General features: G+C 45.9%; 1 protein-coding gene across 1 annotated transcript in view; it reads left to right on the top strand.

Moving 5' to 3' along the window:
• The window catches only part of Sash1 (SAM and SH3 domain containing 1), a 149,382-nt gene that overhangs the window by 72,078 nt on the left and 54,258 nt on the right, over positions 1 to 23,046 (top strand). Inside the window, exons 5-7 of the mRNA XM_090337987.1 lie at positions 18,605 to 18,645; positions 20,770 to 20,856; positions 22,588 to 22,700. Of these exons, the coding sequence (XP_090194113.1) occupies positions 18,605 to 18,645; positions 20,770 to 20,856; positions 22,588 to 22,700 (241 nt within the window). The remainder of the gene's footprint in view (positions 1 to 18,604; positions 18,646 to 20,769; positions 20,857 to 22,587; positions 22,701 to 23,046) is intronic.

The following is a 23,046-nucleotide window of genomic DNA, read 5'->3' as shown; positions in this document are numbered from 1 at the left end:
AAAGCTTTGTTTTGAATTTCTAAACCTACTGAAAAGTTGCAACTCACCAAATTTCCATATAAATTTCACTTGAACACCACTTGTGGACACTTGTGTACTCTTGCTTGCCCCTCTTGTCTTCTCTTGTGCCTTTCTCTCTTATCCTCTCCCTCCTCCTCCCCTCTTCTATTTTTTTGTCTCTATCTCTGTGTGTTTTCTCCTCTCTCTGTCTCTGTCTGTCTGTCTGTCTCTATCTCTGTCTGTCTGTCTGTCTGTCTGTCTGTCTGTCTGTCTGTCTCTCTCTCTCTCTCTCTCTCTCTCTCTCTCTCTCTCTCTCTCTCACACACACACACACACACACACACACTATTACCATTTGGAGATAACAGATCATGACCCTCATTCCTATTTCAGCATATTGTTTCTTAGAACAAAAGCATTTTCTTATAGAACCACACTGTAGTATGTCTAAGTAGGGAATTGAATGAGTTTTCCTAATTTAAGTTTATATGTGCATTTACAGTTGGACTTTTTTTTGTGTGTGGGGGGTGGGTGTCAATGGTAGGGCTTGAACTCTGGGCTTGGACTCTGTCCCTGATCTCTTTACTTGAGCCACAGCACCACTTCTGGTTTTCTGGTAGTTACTTAGAGATAAGAATCTCATAGACTTCCATACCTGGGATGGCTTTGAACCATGATTGTCAGATCTCAGCCTCCTGAGTAGCTAGGATTATAGGTGCAAGCCACTGGTCCCCGGCAATTGAACATTTTTAAGGCGTGTAGGTGAGTTGTTTTGCTGGGATTTCTTTGTGTCTGTTTTTCTCCACAGTACTGTGTATCAGGAGCCCCAGAATGTTTGTGCATCCGATGACGGGTGAGGAATAGGAATTTTGATCGTGGGGCTGAGGTGGCTCCTGCACATTTCTTCACTTTCTCTTGGTAATGAATGAAGAGCCTGTGGTGAGATAATTGGAGGCAGTGCACATAAGCTTGTGCTTATCTTCTACCTGATAGTTTCAGATTCTTGCTTGAATCTATTCTTAATGTAATCATTACACAATGGTGACATTTATTCCCAAATTGATGATTACTTCAAATCTGACAGGTATCACTCTGATGGCTCTAGGTCAGATTCAAATTTGAGTTGGACTGGGCACTGGTGGTTCAGACCTGTAGAGAAGCTGAAATCTGACGATCAAGGTTTGAAGTCAGCTCAGGTAGACAAATCTGACCCTTATTTCCAGTGAATCACCAGAAAGTTAGAAGTGAAAGTGTGGCTCAAGTGGTAGAGCACTAGTCTTGAGCAAAAACACCAAGCAAAAGTACAAGGCTCTAAGTTCAAGCCCCAGTAGCAACACATGTGCATGCGCGTACACACACACACACACACACACACACACACACACACACAAATAAAAATTAAAAGTTGAGTAGGTTTGATGTGTTATTTATGTTGAAAACCTATTTATTGTACTTGGAATGGCAAATCTGTTCAAATGGAAAATCCCACTATACTACCCACCAGTGCTGTGCTCGTGGTAGCTTTGCAATTGCACACTAAGGCTAAGGAAGATGGCCTGGCAATCCAGTTGGTTGTGTCTGGTTAGTAACCACAACATCTCTGCCAACTAAAATACCCCTATGACGCATGGTGTTGTTTTATGGGCAGATTGTTTTTCCTCTGTTTTTTATTCAAAAGTCAAAACAAACTCAGTCAACAAAAGCAGGTTGGCCTACCTTTAAACCAGGCATAGAAACAAGGGACAACCTGGGGCTTGAAGCCACCAGCCCTGTGTGTCTTGCCTGTGGGACTCAGTGCCCTCAGGCAGCTCTGATTCCCAGCACCCATACCTCCCTTTATGTCCCTCCAGCTAAGACTTATGCCAAGGAGAAATCAGGCATGAATTAGGACATCCATGTCAGCTGCTTAAAAGAACACAAGGCTCCTTTTTTTTTTTTTTTTTTTTTTGCCTTGCCAGTCATTGAGCTTGAACTCAGGGCCTGGGCACTGTCCTTAGGCTTTGTCAAGGCTAGAACTCTACCACTTGAGCCACAGCACCACTTCCGGCTTTTTCTATGTATGTGGTGCTGAGGAATCGAACTGGTAATTCATGTGTGCTAGGCAAGCACTCTATCACTAGGCCAAACTCCCTGCCTGAGAACACAGCACTTATGTGGTAGTGGGATTTAAGCCTTGAGTGATAGAAAGTTAACCTTGAGAGAAAAGGTAGAGGTGATGAGACTTTCACAGGGGAGACAGCTAAGGAGAGTCTTCACCTTCCTGGCATCCACACACCTGAATGGACCTGCATGTGGGGCTGCTATTCTATAGCACCAGTAGAGCCATCTAGACGGAAGTAGAGTTATACAGATAGAGACCAATCAGTAGGTCGAAGAAAAGAGTGAATCCTCCTACTCCATCCCCTGTTTGACAAGGTCCATGTTCACCTTTGTTTTCAGCAAAAGCTTGTGCTGTGGCTTTGGCTTTGATTGTTTGACAGTGTTGGGATGGCGCTCGGGGCTTGGGTTAGCATTCGAGGCAAGCCCTGTACCGCTGAACCGCACACCCCAGCCTACTTCATGATCTTGTCTCTGTGACAAATCAAACGGAGGCAGAGGGAGCTTTCATTCCAGCTACCCCCTTCTGGACCTATTCATTCTGATGGCACTCTCCTCATATGAGTCTCATCTACTCTATTACACCAGTCATGATTTGTGTTGGCGTGAAAGGTCACTATTAGCTGATGAAGTTTCTTTTTGTTTGCTGGCTACGCTCAAGCATACCTAGAAAGCTTTTTTTTCCTTCTTCTTTTTTGGAAATACTGAACTTAGAGCCTCACACTTGATCACTTTTCTTGTTCATGGTTGGTGCTCTCCCACTTGAACCATGCCTTTGGCCTTGCTTTGGCAAGTTATTTTAGAGATGGAATCTTGAGGAGCTTTTCTTGCCTAGGCAGGCTTTAAACTGTCGTCCCCTGGATATTAGTTTCCTGAGTAGCCAGGATTATAGGTGTGAGTCACCAGATGTCTGTAAGAAAGCATCGTTTCCTCCCCTGGCTGGTTATCAGAACACCTGACACAGTGAGATAAGCATGGCATTGGTTAGACATAATAGATTGGCTCAGCAGACTTCAGGATGCCAGATTGTACCTTTCCTGGCTTTATGCATGGTACGTTTTTAAAGGTGCTATGGACATGACCAAAAAACCCAAAGCAAGGGAGAGGGATCTAGAATTGGGTTATTTGGCCATGGAGATGTACATAAGCAAGCATTTTCAAGTCCGATGACATTATGACTCGGAACAAAATGATCTTAAGAGAAAGAACAGGCATTGCGTAGGAAATTAGTTGTGTTTTTTCATAGCACTTAATCCCTTATTTGTATATTCATACATATAAGACAGTTATCTGTTTTTAGGTATTATTTATTAGCTGTCTGCCAAAATAAGCTACATGTCAGGACTGTCTAGATTTGAGAAGTTTAAGCACACCAAGCCAGGAGAGCCAACTGCTTCATTTCTTGGTCTGTGTCCAGACATCTTCAGGAAGTAGATTTAAATGGACAGGGAAAGGAAAAAAAAAACACTAGTAATATATACCAATTATTGGATGTCTATTATTATTATTTTTGTTTATTTTTGTTGGTCATGAGACTTAAACTCAGAGCCTTGGTGCTGTGCCTGAGCTTTTTTTTTTTTTTTCCCCAGTCAACTCAGGGCCTGGGCACTGTCTTTGGACACTTTTTGCTTAAGACTAGCACTCTGCCACTTGAGCCACAGCACCAGTTCCAGCTTTTTCTGCATATGTGGTAGCCAGAATCAAACCCAGGGCTTGGCGCATGCAAGGCAAGTATTCTACCACTAGGCTACACTCCCAGCCCATGTGTCTAAGCTCTTGTGCTCAAGGCTAGTGCTCTCTACCACTTTGAGCTACAGCTCTGCTTCCAGTGTTTGAGTGGTTAACTGGAGATAAGAGTCTTGTGAAGATGTTTTCTTCCTGGGATGGCTTTGAACCATGATCTTCAGATCTCAGCTTCCTCAACATCTAGGATTAGGGGTATTAGCCACTGGCTTTCTAGCTATTTAACAAGGACTCATCTAATTGGTGGAATACTCATGGAAGGTTCCCAGTGGTATTTCAGTCAATATTCAACATGTTTACAGATGTACAGTCCAGAACACAGAGAAGTGAACTTGGTCCTGGGTTGCCCAGCTACTGAATATCAGAGCCTAGATTGATCACAGTTAACTATCCAGGCTCCTGACTGATGAGCTGCACTTCCAAAGTACTTATACATGTACAGCCTCTGCATATGGAAAGGTGAGGCCCAGTCAGGGTAATCGGCATCAGACAAAGAGCAGCAGTTCAAACCTACCCTAGAAGACAGGGCCAATTCAACTCTCATCCAGATCTAAGCTTGCTCTCATTTATCTTGGAGGTTGGAAAGGCCCAAATAAATTTCAGAACTTCATCTGAGATTTTTATAACATGTCTTCTACTAAGCCTTCCACCAGAATTGAAAATTCACTGATTTAGTTCAACTTTCTTTTTTCCTACTACCTGTGACTAGGCCCGAATTATTTTATGGTGGAAAAGTTCTCTGAATATATAGAGCTTGCTGGATGAGGATGATAAATAAAGGGAGAGGGAGCTAGCAGAGCAGCGTTCTGTAGTTAGATGGGAGGCAGTGTAAGAATGTTTTCTGCCAGCTTTTGCTACACTGGGGCATGTTCACTTTTGACTTTGCTTCATCTGGCCAGCTGAAGATTTTTAGAACAAGGTCAGCTTTACTTTTCACCCCCTCAGAAAATTCTGTCTTCTCCCAGCTCTCAGACTTTAGGGGAGACCCCTGGATGCACTGTTGTTCAGAATCTGTGGCTGACTGCCTTACTAGGGTCAAACCTCTCCCTCCCCCCTCCTTCCCTTCCTTCCCCTCCTTTTACCTCTTCTCCCTTCCCCTTTCTTCCTCTTCTTCCCCTCCTTTACCATTCCCTCCCCTCCCCTCATCTTCCCTTTCTTCCCCTTCTCCCACCTGACAGACCTTGTCCTCCTGTGGTTGCTGAACACTACCTTTGCTTTTTGTCCCCTTGGGGTGTTGCATCTCCCCATCTCCAGTTCCCTCTCCTCCCTTGCCTGGGCAAGCTCCATGCACCTTCTGTCTGATCTTAGTTTCTTCAAGGTCCTTCCAGTTCAGAATTGAGGTAAATTCATTGCATCTATGAATTAAGCAGTGTGCTAATTGCTTATTATCTTTTATGGTGTAATTTTTCATGAGCTCACTGAGGTATATATTATATTTAGAGGTGTTTGCCAAAGGTCCCAGAGCTGGAGGTACACATCTGTACACATCTGGCCTTGGGGGTAAAGATGCCCAGCCTGGTACTTGGTACCTGGTACCAGTGTCTTTGGGTTCATATTCAGGCTCTTCCTTACCAGACTGGCAAGGTCTGTCCAGCTTGCTTAGCTTTCTGTCCACAGTTTGCACACTATGAGGAGAGACAGTAAGTTGTGTATCACATAGTAGAACCTCAGTGGATCTGTCCAGTGTGGCCCAAGTCTATACCTTCGTCTATAGCTCTAGTCACTTATCGTCTCATCAAACCCCTTGCAAATCAGCATGTCCTGAGCTTTGAGCCTGAGATGTCACTGTCTCCCTGTCTTGATTTTCTGCTGTGTCCACACAGTGGCTGGTACAGAGCAAGAATTCATGTGATATTTGTCACAAAGTTAATTGAGTGCCCTGAGTTCTTTAATAGGGGTTCAAATGGTTGATCCCAGACCTGGAATTACTGTAAAAAGTGCCACATTGGTATCACCTGATCCATAGCATGAGTCAGTGGCTCCCCAAATCTGCAGCAGTATAAGAAGTACTTCCTGCATGTGAAGGTTAGAATTTAAAATGCCACCTATAAAAAATCATGTAGTAAGCTGGGTGAGGTGGCTCATGCCTAGTAGGCTGAGATCTGAGGATTGAGGTTCAAAGCCAGCTTGGGTACTAAAGTCCATGAGACTCTTCTCTCCAATTAACTGCTAGAAAACCGGAAGTAAAATTGTGGCTCAAGGGGTAGGGTGGTAGCTTTGAGCTGAAGAGCTCAGGGACAATGCCTAGGCCCAGAGTTCAAGTTCCATGACTGACAACAACAACAACAAACCTTCAAGCCTGAGGTTATTTGGAGAAGTGCTTGTATTTTTCCTTTGGTACTACCTTTATTGAGACGTAATTTATATACCCTGTAATTCCACCCTTAAAGATGATATAGAGGCTGAAATGTAGTAGTAGTGAGAATGCGATTTGGATTTGTCCCATGTAGATAAACATTACTCTTTTTCTTACCTATATACCATACTTTGTTTATCCATTGGTCAGTCAGCCTGCATGTAGGTTATTTGAATTCTTCTAGTCTTTATGAAGAATTCAGCTACAAACACTGTGTGCAGGTTTTGTGTAGACCTGCACTTGCTTGTATTGTTTTTATCAAGACACATGTGTACCATATAGTATATACATGTCAACTCACTGTTGTGTCTGCACACAGCTCCTCCATCAGCCTCAGTGCTGTCACTTGTGGAGCATTTGTTATCACTTAAATGAAACAGCCACGCACCAGTGGCCCACACCTGGAATCCTAACTACTCAGGAGGCCCATATCCGAGGATCATGGGTTGACGCCAAACAGGCAGGCAAAAAAAAAATCTGTGAGGCTCTTATCTGCAATTAACCAGAAAAGGAAGAAGAGGAAGAAGAAGAGGAAAAAGAGGAAGAAGCAGGAGGAGGAGGAGGAGAAAGAGGAAGATAAAAAGAAAAAGGTGGAGCTATGGCTCAAGTGGTAGAGTGCTAGCCTTGAGCAGAAAAAAAAAGAAAAGCGAAGCAAGACTTCATGGGAACTTTTGCCTTTTTTGCAAGGTGTAAGAAGGGGTTCTCCCATTTGTAAGTTGGCCCTCCATAAGATAGTTCTAGGATGGAGGAGAGGGACTTGGCTTGTAGATGCTGTCCACCTTGTATTGTCCATCATATGTGTCAGGGCCCAGCTCCCTGCAGATGACCACACGGGCGTGCGGTGAGATTATCAATCCTCCCGAGAGTGGAGGAGATGCAGTGAGCAGGGGTGATGAGGCTTTGAGATGGCTAGGAAATCCAGGTCAAGCCATGTCCCCTGGAGCTGGGACTAGCTTTTCCTGTCTCCACATCCTGTTTGTGACAAGGTTGTGGAGAGGGAAGGACACCAGTGTTTTCCCGTGGGGAGCCTGCTGCTTGTGTGCCCCAGGCCCTGGCCCACCAGTAAATACAGGACAGAGGAAGTCACATGGCAGGAAGCCTGCGCTTGGAGAAATGACAAGGCAGACTTGTCTTCTCCACGTGCTTACTGTCCTCATAGGAAAGGGAGGGAGGTGGTGCAGACCATGGAGGGAGCCAGGGACAACGTGGTCTACTGGCAGCTAGATTGTACCCATGGTGCTGTTCTTTAGCCATCGTCATTTTCATGAATACCACCTAGGGAGGCCAGGGGGGCACTTCAGCTCCTCTGCATGAGCTGGAACCCGGAAGGTGATCCTGTCTCTGACCCAGTCTCTCTCTCTGCTCCTCCTGCCTCTCATCCCACCTCTCTACAGTGGTGGTCTGAGTCTCTCTAACTCAGGTATCCGTTTGCTGGCCTGGTCACCCATCCGTTTTCCTTGGGTTCTTCATGCTGCTGGTGCAGATCCTGTGTCAGAATCTGGGCTCTGCTAGTTGTGTGATCAGGCTGAGTGGCTGTGAAATTGGAGATTCCTAAAAGATTAGCCACAGATGCTAAGAGCTTTTCCTGAGGGTCCTGGAGCCCAGACCCAGCTTCTGATGTGAACGTTGCTCCCATTCCCCCTCCTCTCCTGCCCCCAGGCTCTTGTGGCTCCCCATAGGGGCTGTCTCTCCAGGCACCTCTCCTCATTCGCTCCACTCATCGTCTCATAGCTGGCACCACACCGACAGATTGTTCATCAGTGCCACAGTCACCTGCAGTATGCCCTGCCCATAGGACCTGTAGCTTTCTTTTCAATGTTGCAAAAAGAGAAAGGGCCTAGTAAACAACAGACATTCTTGTAGAGCCTGCGCAGTCTCGGGTGTGAACTATGTGTTTGTGTCTGCCTGTGTGCACACCATCACACACTGCATATTTGAGGGGCTCAACATTCCAGAATGCAGGGACTAGGGGTGGCAGCAGCTGTGCCAGTGTCCTCTGCCTCAGCTGTTCCCAGCCCCAAACCCTGTTGCCTTTCATTCTGTCTGGTGCAGGAGGCTACAGCTGGCTCAGTCCCTGCTGGAGGCCACGTGGCTGGCTGCCCTCTGGGGGAGGGTAAGGGCAGTGGAAGGGGAGGCAGACCACGCATGCTCTTATAATTGTGCAATTGTGGGGCCACACACTGCTACCAGGAAGATTTAACATGCAGGGATGGCCACTCTATATTCATTTTGCAGGAGCAGAATATTGGCCCAGACCTGGGAGGCAGGAGAAAAAGTGATCCAGGATTAACTGAGTGCTCTCTTGCATTACCGAGTACTCCTTGTCTTTTTAATCTTCCTGACAAATCTGTAGTGGGGGAGGGTATTTTACAGTTAAGGGAACCAAAGCTTCTGAAGGTTAAAGGATTTACTAGAGATCACAAAGCTTGGATTTCCTTTCCAGCTCTGTTTATCTGCAGGAGCCAGACTCCTTACCGACACCCCAAGAGAAGGGCAGGAAAAGAGTGAGGCCCTTTGGGGAGCTCTTGATGGGCTAGGCAGCTAATGAAGCTTAAGTTAATAAGCATTTATCCAAGTTTCTGCTGTATGGATGGACACGCCCGATTAGACAAGATGAGGAGTGTAGGAGCCGAGGGAGGGTGTCAGGACTGCAGAACTGCAGGAGAGATGCTGAACCTCTGAGGGAGGTAAATATAGGTTGGTGGACCAAGGAATTTCATCCTCGGTCAGAGGGTTCATCAGAGAAACAGGATGTGCAGACAGAATGAAGACTTCTCAGGGGAAGGTTTCAGCCTGGTGCATTGTGGGTGTTGGTGCTATGGCCTAAGTAAGGCTGTCCCTTCCTTATTGGAATACTGGAGATCATAGTCTGCAGGTGAACTGGGGAGAGCAAGGACAAACTGGGACCAGCCCCAGTTTCTCCCAGGTTAAGCATCCCACCCCTTCACCCCTCGCCCCATGGTTGCCAGGGACCTGCAGGAGTTGCTGGCCTCCCTCCCCAGTGCATGCCATGCCCTGGGGCCAGGTCTCAGAACCTGAGGGAGGAGACCCTGCAGACACATGAGCCAGTGAAGCCCTGATAACACATGTCAGCTACTCAGGGACTCCACTGACCTCCACATCTCACAGCCAGTGTCCTCTGTGACCCACACTGACTCAGAACCATGCAAGGAAAGGAAGTGTCCAGCTGAGCTGTGCCATCTCTCTCCACATCCCACACAAGCCCCGAGGAACTGACCAGCTGGAGATGACGGGGTGGGAGCAGGGTGGGTTCTCAGCAGAGCAGAGCGATCCAGGCAGAAGAGGGGGACTGAGGTCACGGGAGGTCCATGCTCTTCCATCGAGGGCATGGAGCTCAGACCTGGCTCCCACGAGGTTTCAGGACTTGTGCCAGCCACCTGAGCTCACTGTCCTGAGAAGTGGGGCTGGAGGTGCCCAGGAAGCTGGAGGCCACAACAGGGAAGATCTTGAAGATCTGAAGCATGCCGGGCAATTCTAGATTGTACTCCATTCTGAATCCTTCCATCCACTGCCCAAGTCTATCAGAAAGTCCTTAAGGAGGGCCTCCTCCATCCCAGTGGGCGTGGTGCTCAGTGATCTGGCCCTCTGCCTTGCCTTCCAAAGCTTTATCCTAGCCTGTCTAATATCCCAGCTACTGGGAGGTGGGGATTGGGTGATGCTTGAGGTCATCTCAGCAGAGAAAAAGCTGGGTGTGGTAGCATAGGCATTAGTCATCTCAGTTACTGCAGGAAATATAAACAGGAGGATCGCAGTCCAGATCAGCCCTGGGCCAAAAACAAGATCCGATCTCAAACTATTTGGAGCAAAACCAGGAGAACCCCTGCCCAGCGAGCCTGAGTACAAGCCATGGTCCTGCCGGAAAACAAAAACAAACCAGCATGGGCATCCTCTGAACCAAGCCTCAGTCTGGATTACACCTGACAGGGCTTGGCTGCTTGTTTTGTGGGATTGCTCTGTATCATTTTCTAAACATTACACTGCTTTCTGATGGCGTGTTCTACTTCGAAGGTGCTGAGACAGGAGGCTGGGAGGAAATGGAGATGGAGGGATGGGACCCGCGCTGCTCTGTCTCAGCTGGTTTCCCTGGAGAGCTGCAGACAAGCCAGATCCTCAGCTCTCACCCACACCCAATTCCTTTTCCAGACGGGAGCCCTGGAGACTGGAGGTTTTCTGTAGATTGCTAGGCAGACAGCTGGATTTGATATGAATCACTATGGAAACCACCGTCTTTTTTTTTTTTCCCCTTTTTTGTTCTGATACCAGTCCTGGGCTTGAACTCAGGGCCTCGGCACTGTCCCTGAACCTTCCTATTCAAGCTCTGTGCCTCTACCTGTTGGACTACAACTCCACTTCTGGTGTTTTAATGATTAATTGCAGAAAAGTATCCCACAGGGCTGGGAGTTTGGCCTAGTGGTTAAAGTGCTTGCCTAGCATGCATGAAGACCAGGGTTCGATTCCTCGGTACCACATACATAGAAAAAAGCTGGAAGTGGTGCTGAGGCTCAAGTGGTAGAGCTCTAGCCTTGAGAAAGTCCAAGGACAGTGCTCAGGCCCTGAGCCCAAGCCCAGGACTGGCAAAAAAAAAAAAAAAAAAAAAGTATCCCACAGTCTTTGAACCTCCATCCTCAGCTCTTGCCTCTGGAGTGGCCAGGAAGGCACGGGGATGTGACTGAGGGGTGGGGAAAGGGGCTCTGAGAAGTTGGGAAATGTGGGGTCCTTTCCATTTTCATGCCTTACAAGGTGTTCCAACAACTCATCAGAAAGGATTAAGGGGGGCTGTGGTAGAGGTGGGTGGGGAAGCACTCTCCCTGGCAGTGGATCACCTTTAGAAAGACCCAGATTCAGGCTGCACCCCTTGTTCTGGGGCCTGCGGGGAGAAGTAGGGCAGGCAGGCCACGCCCTCCGGGTGTCCCCGCAGGCTGGCTCAGGTCACTGGCTCTGGCCAGGAGAGGACGCATCCCCCTTCTCCACAGCGCCTCCAGCTTTGGCCTCCAGACTTCTGTTCCCCAGTGTCCCGGCTGTCCCTGAAAGCAGCTGACAGAAGAAAAGGCTCCCAGCATCCCCCCCCTCCCTCCCTGGGGTCCGCTGTGTCCCCACAGGCACAAGCGGCCAGTGTGGCCTGCAGGCTCGGGGGTGATGGTGAATGAGAGCGGCTGTTTGTTTCCACTGAGAAAGTTCTGACCCGCTTCCGGAGCCGTCCCCATGGCAACGCAGGGAGGAGGAGACTGAATGGACCCTCTTTTCCTCCCCCCTCCCCACCCCCACCCCAGGGCTCAGGCCCCGGCTGTCTTCACAGCCACCCTGCCCGAGCTGTGCAGAGGCCGTCCATCCCCGTCCATCGCCGTCCAGGCCTTGAGCCAGGGGAAGCCTCGTGGCCCCCGAGAGGCACCAGCAGGGCCCACACCACCGGACCTGGCCAGAATGACTCTTTTTTGAACCATATATTTATTACAGAGACATAGCAACATTTCTTTTCTTTCTTTTTTTTTTTTTTTATAAAATAGACCCAGGGGAAGAATTGTTTTGTTCCATATGCAGAATAAAGAGCAGCCATTTAACCAATGTCAACAAAGGCTCTTTATTTCTGGTTTCATTTTTTGCAGTGTTGGGCATCAAACCTGAACCTCATGTGTGCTAGGCCAGCACTTTATCTCCGGGGAGCTTACACTCCTGGCCCAAGGGTGCTTTGATTTTGCGTTACAGTAGACTGTTTTTAAATTCTTTCTAAAAGAATCGTTTTGTGAAAACTAGATTTTTATAGGGAGTAGAATAAGCTACCACCATTGTATTTTGTTTTGATTTTTTTTAACTTTTATTTTCTGAACTTTAAAAAGGTTGTACCCAGGGGGTTACAATTTAACCTCTAAGTGTCGCCTCTTCCATCATCTTCCTCGCCAGTGTCTGTACCCTCCCCCAGACTCACTTCACTCACTCCCACCCCATTTATCACATGGCTGTGTCATCGAGTGTTCTTACTCCATCTGTCCCCTGTCCTCTTTTTCATTAATTTATAGGGAGGGTTGCGCTGCGGAGTTGCACTGTTGCACATGCTATACTGTAGCTGATTGAATTGTATATGTGGACTTTTGCTGCTGTGTGCATTTATCTGCGTGATTGTATTTTGAGTCTAAAATCCACATTTGATAGAGAACACATGTTTTTGTTTTTTGCTTTGTTTTGTTTTTGTTTGTGGGGTTCACGGTGGTTGATCTCAGCCTGGGCACTGTCCTGAGCTCTTCAGCTCAAGGCTACTGCCCTACCCTTGAGTCAAGCCCCACTTTCATTTTCTAAAGGTTAATTGGAGCTAAGAGTCGCAGGTCCTTTTGTGCACTGTCTGGCTTTGAACCTTGATCCTCAGATCTCAGCCTCCCACGTAGGTAGGACTACAGGTGTGAGCCACCACACCCAACCAGAACATGTATTCTTCATCTTTCTGGGCTTGGCTTGCTTTGCTCAGCAACTTATTTTTTTGTCAGTTGTGGGGCTTGAACTCAAGGCCCACCTGGGTTCTGTCTCTGAGCTCTTTTGTTCAAAACTAGCATTCTACCATTTTGAATCACAATGCCACTTTCATTTTCTGGGGAATCAAACTCAGGACTTTGAGTGTTCTTGGCAAATGCTCTATTACTGAGCCACATCGCCACTCCAAAAGTTTATTATAAATTATGGGTTCCATATTTTAAAATGTATCCATGTACTGTTTGGGGGGATCACCACTGACTAAAGGTGATGTACACTATGCAAAGTAAAACCTCACATCTAGCCTAGTTCTGGGATTTAAACCCAGGGCCTTGTGCTGGCTGGGCACTGTACCAGTTGAGCCATGCCCCCAAGACTCTTTGCTCATACTGTGTTGTTGGGATATGATCTTCTCAACTGTTGCCCAGGCTGGCCTCATATGCATAGTCCTCATGCCCCATGTCCTGGATAGCTTAAAGTGGGCACTGTTTTCTCATCCGTTCTCCACATCTAAAGGTGTCATGACTTTCAGCCCTGGCGTCTTTCCTCTCAGGTGAGCCCAGCTAGGGAGTGCACGCACTGTTAGCCTTCACAGGTCAAGCAGGCGACGAGGACTCGGCGCTGCTGACATCTGCCTTGATTCTTCATGAAAGTGACCTTGTAATGAAAAGCCACACATGCAGGATAGGTTGTGAAGTGAAAGAGAAAGCCTGGATGGAGAAGCCTCTGACTGGGCTGACAAAATGTCACCCATGTTGTCACTGATACTAAATATTCATGGGGCCCAGATTTGGGCACTAGAGATGCTTTCTGTGGCAGCTGGTGAATCTGAGCGGAATTATGCCACGGACATACAATCCAGCTTCTGCTGGCTGTGCGGGGTCAGATCTGGGGTACAATAAGAGCGGCACAGAGGGCATAGCATTCGAGTGGCTCTTGTCTGAGAGCGAGCCCTTTCTTAGGGCCTGGGACACAAGGTCCCTGCACGCTATCTCAGTGCTGTCCCCTGTGCCCGAGGAAATGACGATCTTAACTCAATGACAGACTGAAGAATATTTGCTTCTATTCCATAGAGAAGAGAGATTAATATAATGTAAAATATCTTACCTACCCCAAGGATAAGAAGAAATATCAAATCAAGGAATTCTTTATTTTACATAACATGACTTGCCACTGGATAAACAAAAGATATGAAACATACTGGCAGAGGACATAAAAAAGAAAATAGAGATAGTTTTTGTGTCTATGTCCACATTAGGGCATAGAACTATAGAGCTTATGCTCTTTCTCAGCTTCTTTTTGTCCCCAAATGGTGCTCTACCACTTGAAACACATCTCCAATCCAGCTTTTATCTTGCTATTTCATTGGAGGTAAGCATCTCCCGGACTTGGCTGTCTGAGTTGACTTCGAACTTGATTATCAGATCTCAGCTTCCTGAGCAGCTAGGATTTTAGGCGGGTGACACCATTGATTTCTTACAAGATGCTCAACCTTTTCCTTCCTTCTTGTATTTCCATTCATACATGTACCATCTGTGGCATTAAGAGGCCCTTTTGCTATTCCTTGAGGAAAAGGTGACCGGCCATGGAGACTGCCAAGCCAGGCCTGAGATTAAGAGAAAGAGCGAGGCCCAGTAAGCGCTGCAGAAATTCAGCAGGAAAAACACGTGGAGAAATTTTTCTCTGAGACTCAATAGACACATTCAAATTGCTTCAAGTCCCAGTTTTCTAGTAACACATAACATATGTTACTTTCTTAGAAATTAGCTTATAACTACTTTTCTTGCTTTTTGGGGGTGGGGTGGGTGTGGTTTTTGTTTGATTGGATGGTTCTAGTGACATCTCTGAACAGTAGACCAAAGCCCAAATATGAAGTCTACACTTTCTTTCTGCTTAGGCATTTGCTGTGATTGGGAGATGGGAATGGGGGAATACCAGGCTTCATATGTAAGAACAAGATAGAGCTGCCCTTGCCCAGGTACACTTTAGATCATTTGTATTTTAATAGATTGAAGAAGAGAAATGAGTTGGCGCCTTTGTATTGGTTTCCTTTCTTTCTGCAAACATGCTGGACCATGGCAATGCTACCAGATCCTGAAGAGTGTTCTAACAAATGCACGGACCGTGTTCACTTTTGGTGTTGAAATATGTCATCGTCACAAGGTCTTCTGCCACCAGTGATTTACACAAGGGCAGGGCCAGCTGCAGTGGTGTACATCCATCCCTTCAGAATGTCCCTTAAACAACAGAGTCTACAGCAAGAAAGATGGTGCCTGGCTCACACTTGTACCTGGCTAACTCAGGATCCTGAGAACGGAGGATCACAGTTCAAAGCCAGCCTGGGCAAGATTTTTATTCCTCATTCTAAGATTTTTATTTCTCATTGGAAGTAGAGATGTGGCTCAAGTAGTACTGCTCAAGCCTTGAGTGAAAAGAGCCAGCACTTAGGCCCCAATTTCAAACCTCAGTATTCCTCTCTCTCTCTCTCTCTTTCTCTCTCTCTCTCTCTCTCTCTCTCTCTCTCTCTCTCTCTCTCTCTCTCTCTCACTCTCTGTCTGTCTCTGTTTCTGTCTCTGTTTCTCCCCCTCCTCCCTCTGCGCTCCCTCTCTCTCTCCCACATATATATACTGGCATTAAGTCTAACTAGTCGTGTTATGCTTTAATTTAGAATTTTTTAAGCGAATATTGCCTTCAGAAATAGCTCAAGTGATTTAGGAGGTTTTGAGAGGACATTTTACACTTCAGCAATTCAGGGAGTCTTAACACTACTTACTGATGAAAAATTTTCTCTGGCTCAGTGCTGGAGCTTTAAAGGCAATGCTTAATGATGATTAAATGTGTAAGTAGATTTTCAGAGGACAACAGAATAGTAATTATTGTTTCCTGGTTATCAAAAGCACCCTGATGTCTTCATCTTTTTTCCCCCATTCACAAGGGAACCATGAGCCCACAAACCAGCTTCCTTGGCATGCAGGTTCCCAGATGTCATGGGCTGGCTGGAAGAGGGATGCACCCCCAAACTTGTTTGAAGCTGACAGTGGAGCAATAACTTCTTCTAGCAGGTGGTCAGTAAATGATCTCTTCCATCTGCTGCTGTCTACATTTGGAATTCAGTTATGTCATTGCTGTCAGGTCCTGCTAGGTTGGTTTTAGAATCAGTCTCAAGGAGAAAGGAGGTGGCATTCTACATCCCAGCCCTGCCAGCCTCTTTGCAGGGAGAATTCACGGTCTCCAAGTTCTTTTGGATAGTCTGTGGCTGTGGAAATGGACAAAAAGCAGCATTTCGCTCACCATCGCAAAATGAATACAGTGACAACAGTGCCATCTACTGGGCACTTAGGGAAATGCAGTTGGTGTGAGCAAGGCCCTACCTAATAAAATTTGCTGAAGATGTGTATGAGAAATTGAAGAAAGTAAATACTAAGAAAGAAAACACTGTGGGAATTTTAGAGCAAAATATTATTGAACTTTGTGAGACCTATGTAGTAGTAAGAACCTAACTTTTTCTGAAGTGAAAGTTTGGAATCCTTTTTATGGTATTAACGCAGCCCTTTGGCAGGGATTGAAAATCAGAAACAGGCTTTTGAAGTTCCCTAGGATAGCACTGAAATGACTTATACAACATTTATATAGAAGACCATAAGGAAGCACACATTTATAAGACAAAGCAGAGACCACGGTGCCTGGGTGTGGTCTCAGTGGCTGGCACGTAGCCATGGTACCATAAGCCACTTCCTTAACTTCTGGGGACAGTAATTTCTGGCAGAAGGGACTTCAATTAAGTGATAGGGACTAGGGAAAATTCCTTACAACGTGACAAGATTTGCTATTTGAAGTCATCAAAGGACTGTCTCTACTGACTATTTTTCCCATGAAAATGTTCCTTTCAAAATGAAAATATTGTTTATACATAATTCTAATTGATTACAGAACTAGTTTGGTCCAGAGCCAAGGATATTTGTTGTACTTGGTCCTTAGCAAGTCTGTTCTTTCTAGTCCTTAGAGTAAGTGTAAGAACTATATAGAGATTCCTGTCCATTAAGTGTTCATTAATGGTGGGGCATGGGCAGTTGAAATGAGGTAGATTGATGCATACTACTATGACTCTGAGTTCAAAAGCAGCATGGAAAGATTTTTATTAAATTTAAGAATCCTAAGCTGGGCTCAAACCTGTTAGCTACTTGGTAGAAGGGATGGGAGATCACTATTTGAAGCTAGCATGAGCGTAATACTGCAGAGAGACTCCATCTCAACCAGTGGCTCCTTCTTTGTGCCACTGGGGAAACACAATGTGTGTTCAACGTGGCATATGCCTGCAATCCATAGCAACACGGGAGGCTTGAGCAGGAGGCTCGAGACCCCATCTCAAAAGTAAGCAATGCAAAAAGTTGATAGAGGTGTGGCTTAAGTGAAAGAGAGCCTTGCCTAGCAAGACTGAGACCCTGAGCTCAACCTTTAGTACCGCCCCCTACAAAAGAATCCGAATTCTCTTTGAAGGATTTCCCACCTTGATCTGCAGCCAGCTGGCCACCTCCTTACTTTCTGTTGCCTTTTTGCTTTACCCCCTGTGGGCCTGAATATGTCCTTCCAGCTTCTCCCTCTTCTCTTTCTATTTCTTCCCCTCCCACTTTCTTACCCACTTTGTTAGTTAGTCTTTTTGTCTTTATAACAAGTTACGCTACCCCTTAGACATAGTGGGAGAAGGATCTGTTTGACTTCAGGTTTCAATCCATGGTAGGCAGAATGTCATGGTGGCAGAGCCTAGCTGATGGTGACTGGGAAGCAGACAGGAGATGTTTTTGCCCACAGGCTGCTTCTTCTCCATTTATTGCATCCTTCTCCCCAGCTCAGGGAATGGCATCACCCACAGTCAAAGCACGTCTTCACCCCCTGTCTCAGTACATGCTGGAAACAGCATCAGAAGAGACCAGCTAGAAAGCATGTGTTTAGGTCCTTCCTTTTTTTTTCATTATCTATAAAGAAAAAGGAAGCAGAGCCAATCCTAGAATCACATTTTGATGATAAGGTAGATTTTCTTCCATTTTCTGCATGGACAAAGTGGAATTTAAGGCCTGCAAAGCCATCTGGGCTTTGGACCCACCAAATAAAATGAGTCTTGTCTCTATCTTCCTTTTTTTTTTTTTTGAAACAACTAGTGTCAGTGTTCAGTGCTTTCTTTGTTTTTTGGCTTTAAATTAGTAGCTGTCCACGTCTTTCCTAGAAGAATGCTAAACTGACTGATTTAGTCTACGTTCACTTTTCAGGTTCTCTTGGCTCACTGTACCCATCATTACAAGCTGGCAACCAGGGTGGAAAATAGGGTGCAGGTCCAAATCTGGTGTCCAGACAAGTGTTGGTTAACTTGGATCCATTTCTGAAAATACTGAATTATTCACCATCACATAAAACTGTGGAGCTCTTCTCTAACAAGACAAGTGTCTGGCTTGCCTTAGAGCCTGGGAAGAGCTGGCAAGATGGATATTGCACTTGCCGTTTGTTGGCACCCACCCAGGTCAGGAACTCTGACTTGGTGGCCTTCTCTGCTTGGGCATCTGATCTGTTTTCTGCATCCATCATGGTTGGTCATCCCATCCCACCCCTGCTGTAACTCTCTGGCTCCCCTAATGGCCGTGATGATTATTACATACTTTCAGCTCCCTGACAATCTTCTATAGTTGATAATTCATAGAGATGGAAGCTATTTCTGTACTCATCTCCTGTCGTTTATCTTCTTTGTTTCATATAGATGCTACGCTAGAGTGAGCCCTTAGTAAGTGTTGACAAAGAGCACCCAAGTCTAGGAGTAAAGTTTCTATAATAATTCCTTAGCCTCTGTTAAGTGTATTTGGTGCTGGATAAACTATTTAGAACTTTACATTCCATAACAAAAGTGAGACCTCCTCGGTCTAATTTCTCTCTCTTTTCTAGGCATCCTCTTCACAAATCAATCTCAGAAGACGGCTCTATAGGTCAGTACCACCGTTCTTGCTTTCCTGTGCAATTACTTTCTTTACATATTTTATAGGAAATATAGACATAAAAGTACCGAAGTCACCAAGAATGCTTTATCCAGAATAACACTGCTAGATTTTGATGTACATACTTTCTTCCCTTCCCCCATTACATAGTATTTTAAACAGATGCTGTTATATAATTTTTTAAATGGAATGTATTATGAATTTGTTCCCATAGGGCTAAATATTCTTATAGTAAAAGGCTTAGGTTTCCCCTCTACTGGATATGCCATCATTTAATTAACTTGTGTGTTCTTTATATTTAAGTTGTCTATTTTTCCTCAAGAAAAAAGTGAGACTGCCATCACAATCCTGATAATGACCTTTGGAATTTTTAGATCAGGGAGTTGGCATTTAAGGCAGCAAATAATTGATATATCCTTGATTATACAATGTACTCATGATTGATATGAGTGTAGGTACTCCAAGCAGACAGCCAGGATCTGAACCATCATCTGAACCCTAAATCCTCCAGCTGAATCACTAGGGCTGTGTGCAAGCCATTGACTTCTCCATGCCCTGGTTTCCTCCTCTCCTGGGTGAGAATGATAATCAATCCTATAAATACCATTTGGGGACTGGTAGCACTATCAGAATACCAGCACTCAAGAGGATTGAGCTCAAGGCCAACCTGGGGCACCCATCAAGATCCTGGACTCTCCAACCCCAGTCCCCCTACCACCCCCAAACAAGTCATATACATGAGACCTGCCACTAGATATCAAAGTGCTTGGATATAATAAATGTAGAGTGGATGTTAGTTGTTCTTGTTATTTTGGAAATATGGAAATGGGAACAGGAAAGAAACATGGGTTAGAAACTAATAAATGGACTAGCTTCCCAAACTACCCGGGAGCAAAGCCAGGCTACTTACAGCCATCTGCTTGAACCCAGTCTGCTCACTGGCAGCAGACACAGTGAGGCTACCTGCTGGGAGGAAGGGCATAGGGAGTTTCGGGCTGGGGTCTCATCCTTGGCTCTCGAAACAGTCAGCTCTGAGTCACAGGCCCCCATTTTGACAGATGACACCTTTACTAGCCCACAGGCCTGGAGAAGGGGCTCCCTCCCACAGGTCTGCTCCATGCATCATTGCTTGGCACCAGTGGTCTAGACTGTGGAAACTCTACCACAGTGCAAGACCACAGAGCAAGCAGACAGCCACCAAACAGTGACAGAGCTGCCGCTCTGAGCCTGCCACATCAGTACCATGGCAGCCGTCACTGCTGCCACTGCTTTTATCCTAGGATCATAAAGCATTGTATTCTTCTCTTCCTGTTTACATTGGAGAAGGTAGCATATATATATATAATATTAAATATATATATATATATATCTGATGATCAGAGCACTGCCATATACCAAAATCTTATCCAAGGCAAGGAAAGGAATTGGTTTCCACTTGCAAGTCACCCGACACAGTCTGGGAAGAGTGGGCGGGGAGAGAGAAACTGAGTTGAGCCATGCCACAGGATCTGAAGTCTGGTGTTCTTGGGTCTGTGTTCTGGTGAATCTGCGGGTAGATCACCAGGTAGCTAGAACGCCAGTGAAATAGGAATCATGTCCCACTTTAGACGTTATTAATCCTCTCCTCCCCAAACCAGCTCGTGATTGGTAAGCACAAGTCAAGACAAAACAATTCTGTTGTCTTCATTAAAGCTGGCACAAACCAGGGTATCAACAATATGAGAATGACAATCTAACAAAGTGAACTTCTCAAAGAATCCGATCTGTGGTATAATGGAAATAATTGTAGCTAAGACAAAAGGAAGGAGGAGATAGACCACAAGGCCAGGCAGAAAGAGGCATTCTGGTTAAACAAACATCAAAGAGAATCTAAGCATGCCCGCCCTGCCTGCCCTGCCCACTCTTCTTTATTTCTCTTCTGAGCGTGACTGCACCCATTTTTACCACTAGCAAGTGTGCATTCCTTTTAACAGGCCTTTTCCAGCTCTCTCCTCCCAAACTAGAGAGAGAAAGAAAAGAAAAGCTGTCTTTGGGGGAAATTGCTGTATTCTTTCAAGTTTAGAAAGAGGCTACTTTTGTTATCAATGAATTTATGGCTGTCTTTTTATTTTTAAGGAAAAGCAGATTGGAAGAAGAAAAATAAGTATTTCTGGCAGAACTTCCGAAAGAACCAAAAGGGAATAATGAGACAGACTTCAAAAGGTACTAAGTCAGCGCCAGGCTGACAGTGGGTCCTTTTTACTCCGGAATGCTGTGAAGGCTCATCTGAGCATGCTCAATACCACTGACATCTAACTTTAAGACTTTATTTCAGTAATTTATGTAAACGCAAAACAACGTGGGAGGAGTTAGCAATTCTTTCTTCTCCTAGACCTGACAGTGGAGGCCAAGTGTTTACTGTATTCTCAGACACATCAACCACAGAAACATCATCACTCTTATTTTCATTTGGGAGGAGGGAGGTGAGAAGGATACTGGGGGCTCTCCACTCTTGTACTCAAGGCTGGCCATCTACCATTTGAGTTACACCTCAGCTCTGGCTTTTGGCTAGTGAGTTGGAGATAAAGAGTGTCAGGTTTGTAGTTAGGATTGCAGGCATGAGCCACTAAGGGTGGTCAACTTCACTCTTAAAGTGACCATGATCTAACCTCAATGGATTGGGAAAGTCTTGGCATTCCTTAATTCAAGGGCCTCCTCCTGTCCACGTCTGTACTTAAAGCCTTCACATTCTTTTGAACTTTTGATGGTGTTTTGGGGGGGCATGGACAGTGATGAGGTCATTACTCCTGCCCTCATGGGAATTTGCCCAGGCTGCCCTGTGAAGGAATTCTGCCCTTCTCTGGGCTGTGTCTTTTGTTACTATTCAGGTAGTAAGTAACCATGTTATCCTTTGAAGCCTGGTTCCATAATTTATGGTTCTTCCGTATTCACAAAGGAAACCAGAACAAACTCACTTCCACATACCAGGCTTGCTGAATAAGGGTTATCAATACATGGAAATGTTTCATTGCTCCTCCACAACACTGCTTGTTTTCCCTTACAAAATGATACATCCTCTCCTGCTCAGAATGCCTCTCCATCACCCCCCACAGAAGCGGAATAAGTGGACGTGGGCATCAAATGCCCCAGCTGCACACCTGGGTTTCCAGGGAAGTCATGCACTCTAACGTTTCTCTGTTGTTAGCTCGGGAACATACCTGGTTTTGCCAGTTGTACAGAGCCAGGATCATCTATGGTTCAAAATAAACCTTGGATTCTAATGAAGTCAAAGGGTGATGGGCAGGGGAGGGGCGAGTGAGCAGGAAGGGAAGAGGAGAAACCAAAGGTGACATGGAGCTGCAGTGGTTTTATTTACGAAGGTTTAGAAAGAACCTGCTGGGGACTTGTTTCCCCTGTGCCACCTACACTTCTAGATGACTTTGCCACTACTCTTTATGTATCTATGTATGTATTTATATTATTATAAAGGTGATCTACAGAGGGGTTTGCAGTTATACAAGTCAGGCAATGAGCACGTTTCTTTTTGGACAGTGTCACCCCTTCCTGTGCCCCAGTTTGAAATATCTCGGGCTGTCTTTCTTCCAGTAAGCTCAGCTCCTGTGGTTTTGTATTTTGTGTCCAGCCTGTAAGGGACATCGGCTCTCCCAGCCAGCGGAGCCTTGGAATGCCCGCCAGATGTAGGTGTGTGCTTATAGGAGGTCTGTGCTCTGCCTGTTATAAGGAACCTCTGCCAGCCTCCTTGCCAGGTGCTCCATCTCAGAAGTTCTGGATGGTTGGAAGGATTTGCTCTTGAAGCCTCCTTTCCCAGACGGACATGCTCACAGGTGTATTCTGGAGACACATTCTTCTCTCAGCCCAAGAGGACGGGTGTCCTGGGCCAGTGGTCTGTTTCCCCTGTCGTTTTCATTTCCCTTGTCTGTGTGCACTCTCCAGGAGAAGATGTGGGTTACGTGGCGAGTGAGATTACCATGAGCGATGAGGAGCGGATTCAGCTGATGATGATGGTCAAGGAGAAGATGATCACCATCGAGGAGGCCCTCGCCAGGGTGAGCGTGCAGGCGTGTGGCCTTCCTGTGCCAGTATCTGGCATCCTTGCCATTAACAATGTTTGGTAACGTGCCTGCCTAGCAAGCACAAGGCTCTGAGTTGAAACGCAACTAGTGCCTCTAAAAATGAGGACATTAGAGGGGATGGGAAAATAAGATAACTTTGTGATGTTGGCTACTTTATTTTTTAGATACCTTGCACATGCTTGCATTCTCTTTATCACTGAGCTCTATATATCCTAGATTCTAAAGTAATGGATTTTAGGGCGATAAGGATGCCGGTTTTAGGTCTTGAACTCAGGGCGTGGGCACGGTCCTGAGCTGCTTTTGCTTAAGGTTAGGGCTC

This window comes from Megascapheus bottae, chromosome 8 (assembly GCF_031878675.1).
Source record: "Megascapheus bottae isolate mThoBot1 chromosome 8, mThoBot2.hap1, whole genome shotgun sequence".
Taxonomy (NCBI): domain Eukaryota; kingdom Metazoa; phylum Chordata; class Mammalia; order Rodentia; family Geomyidae; genus Megascapheus; species Megascapheus bottae.
The sequence above is the reverse complement of the archived record's forward strand: the minus strand, read 5'-3'. Positions and strand labels throughout refer to the sequence as shown.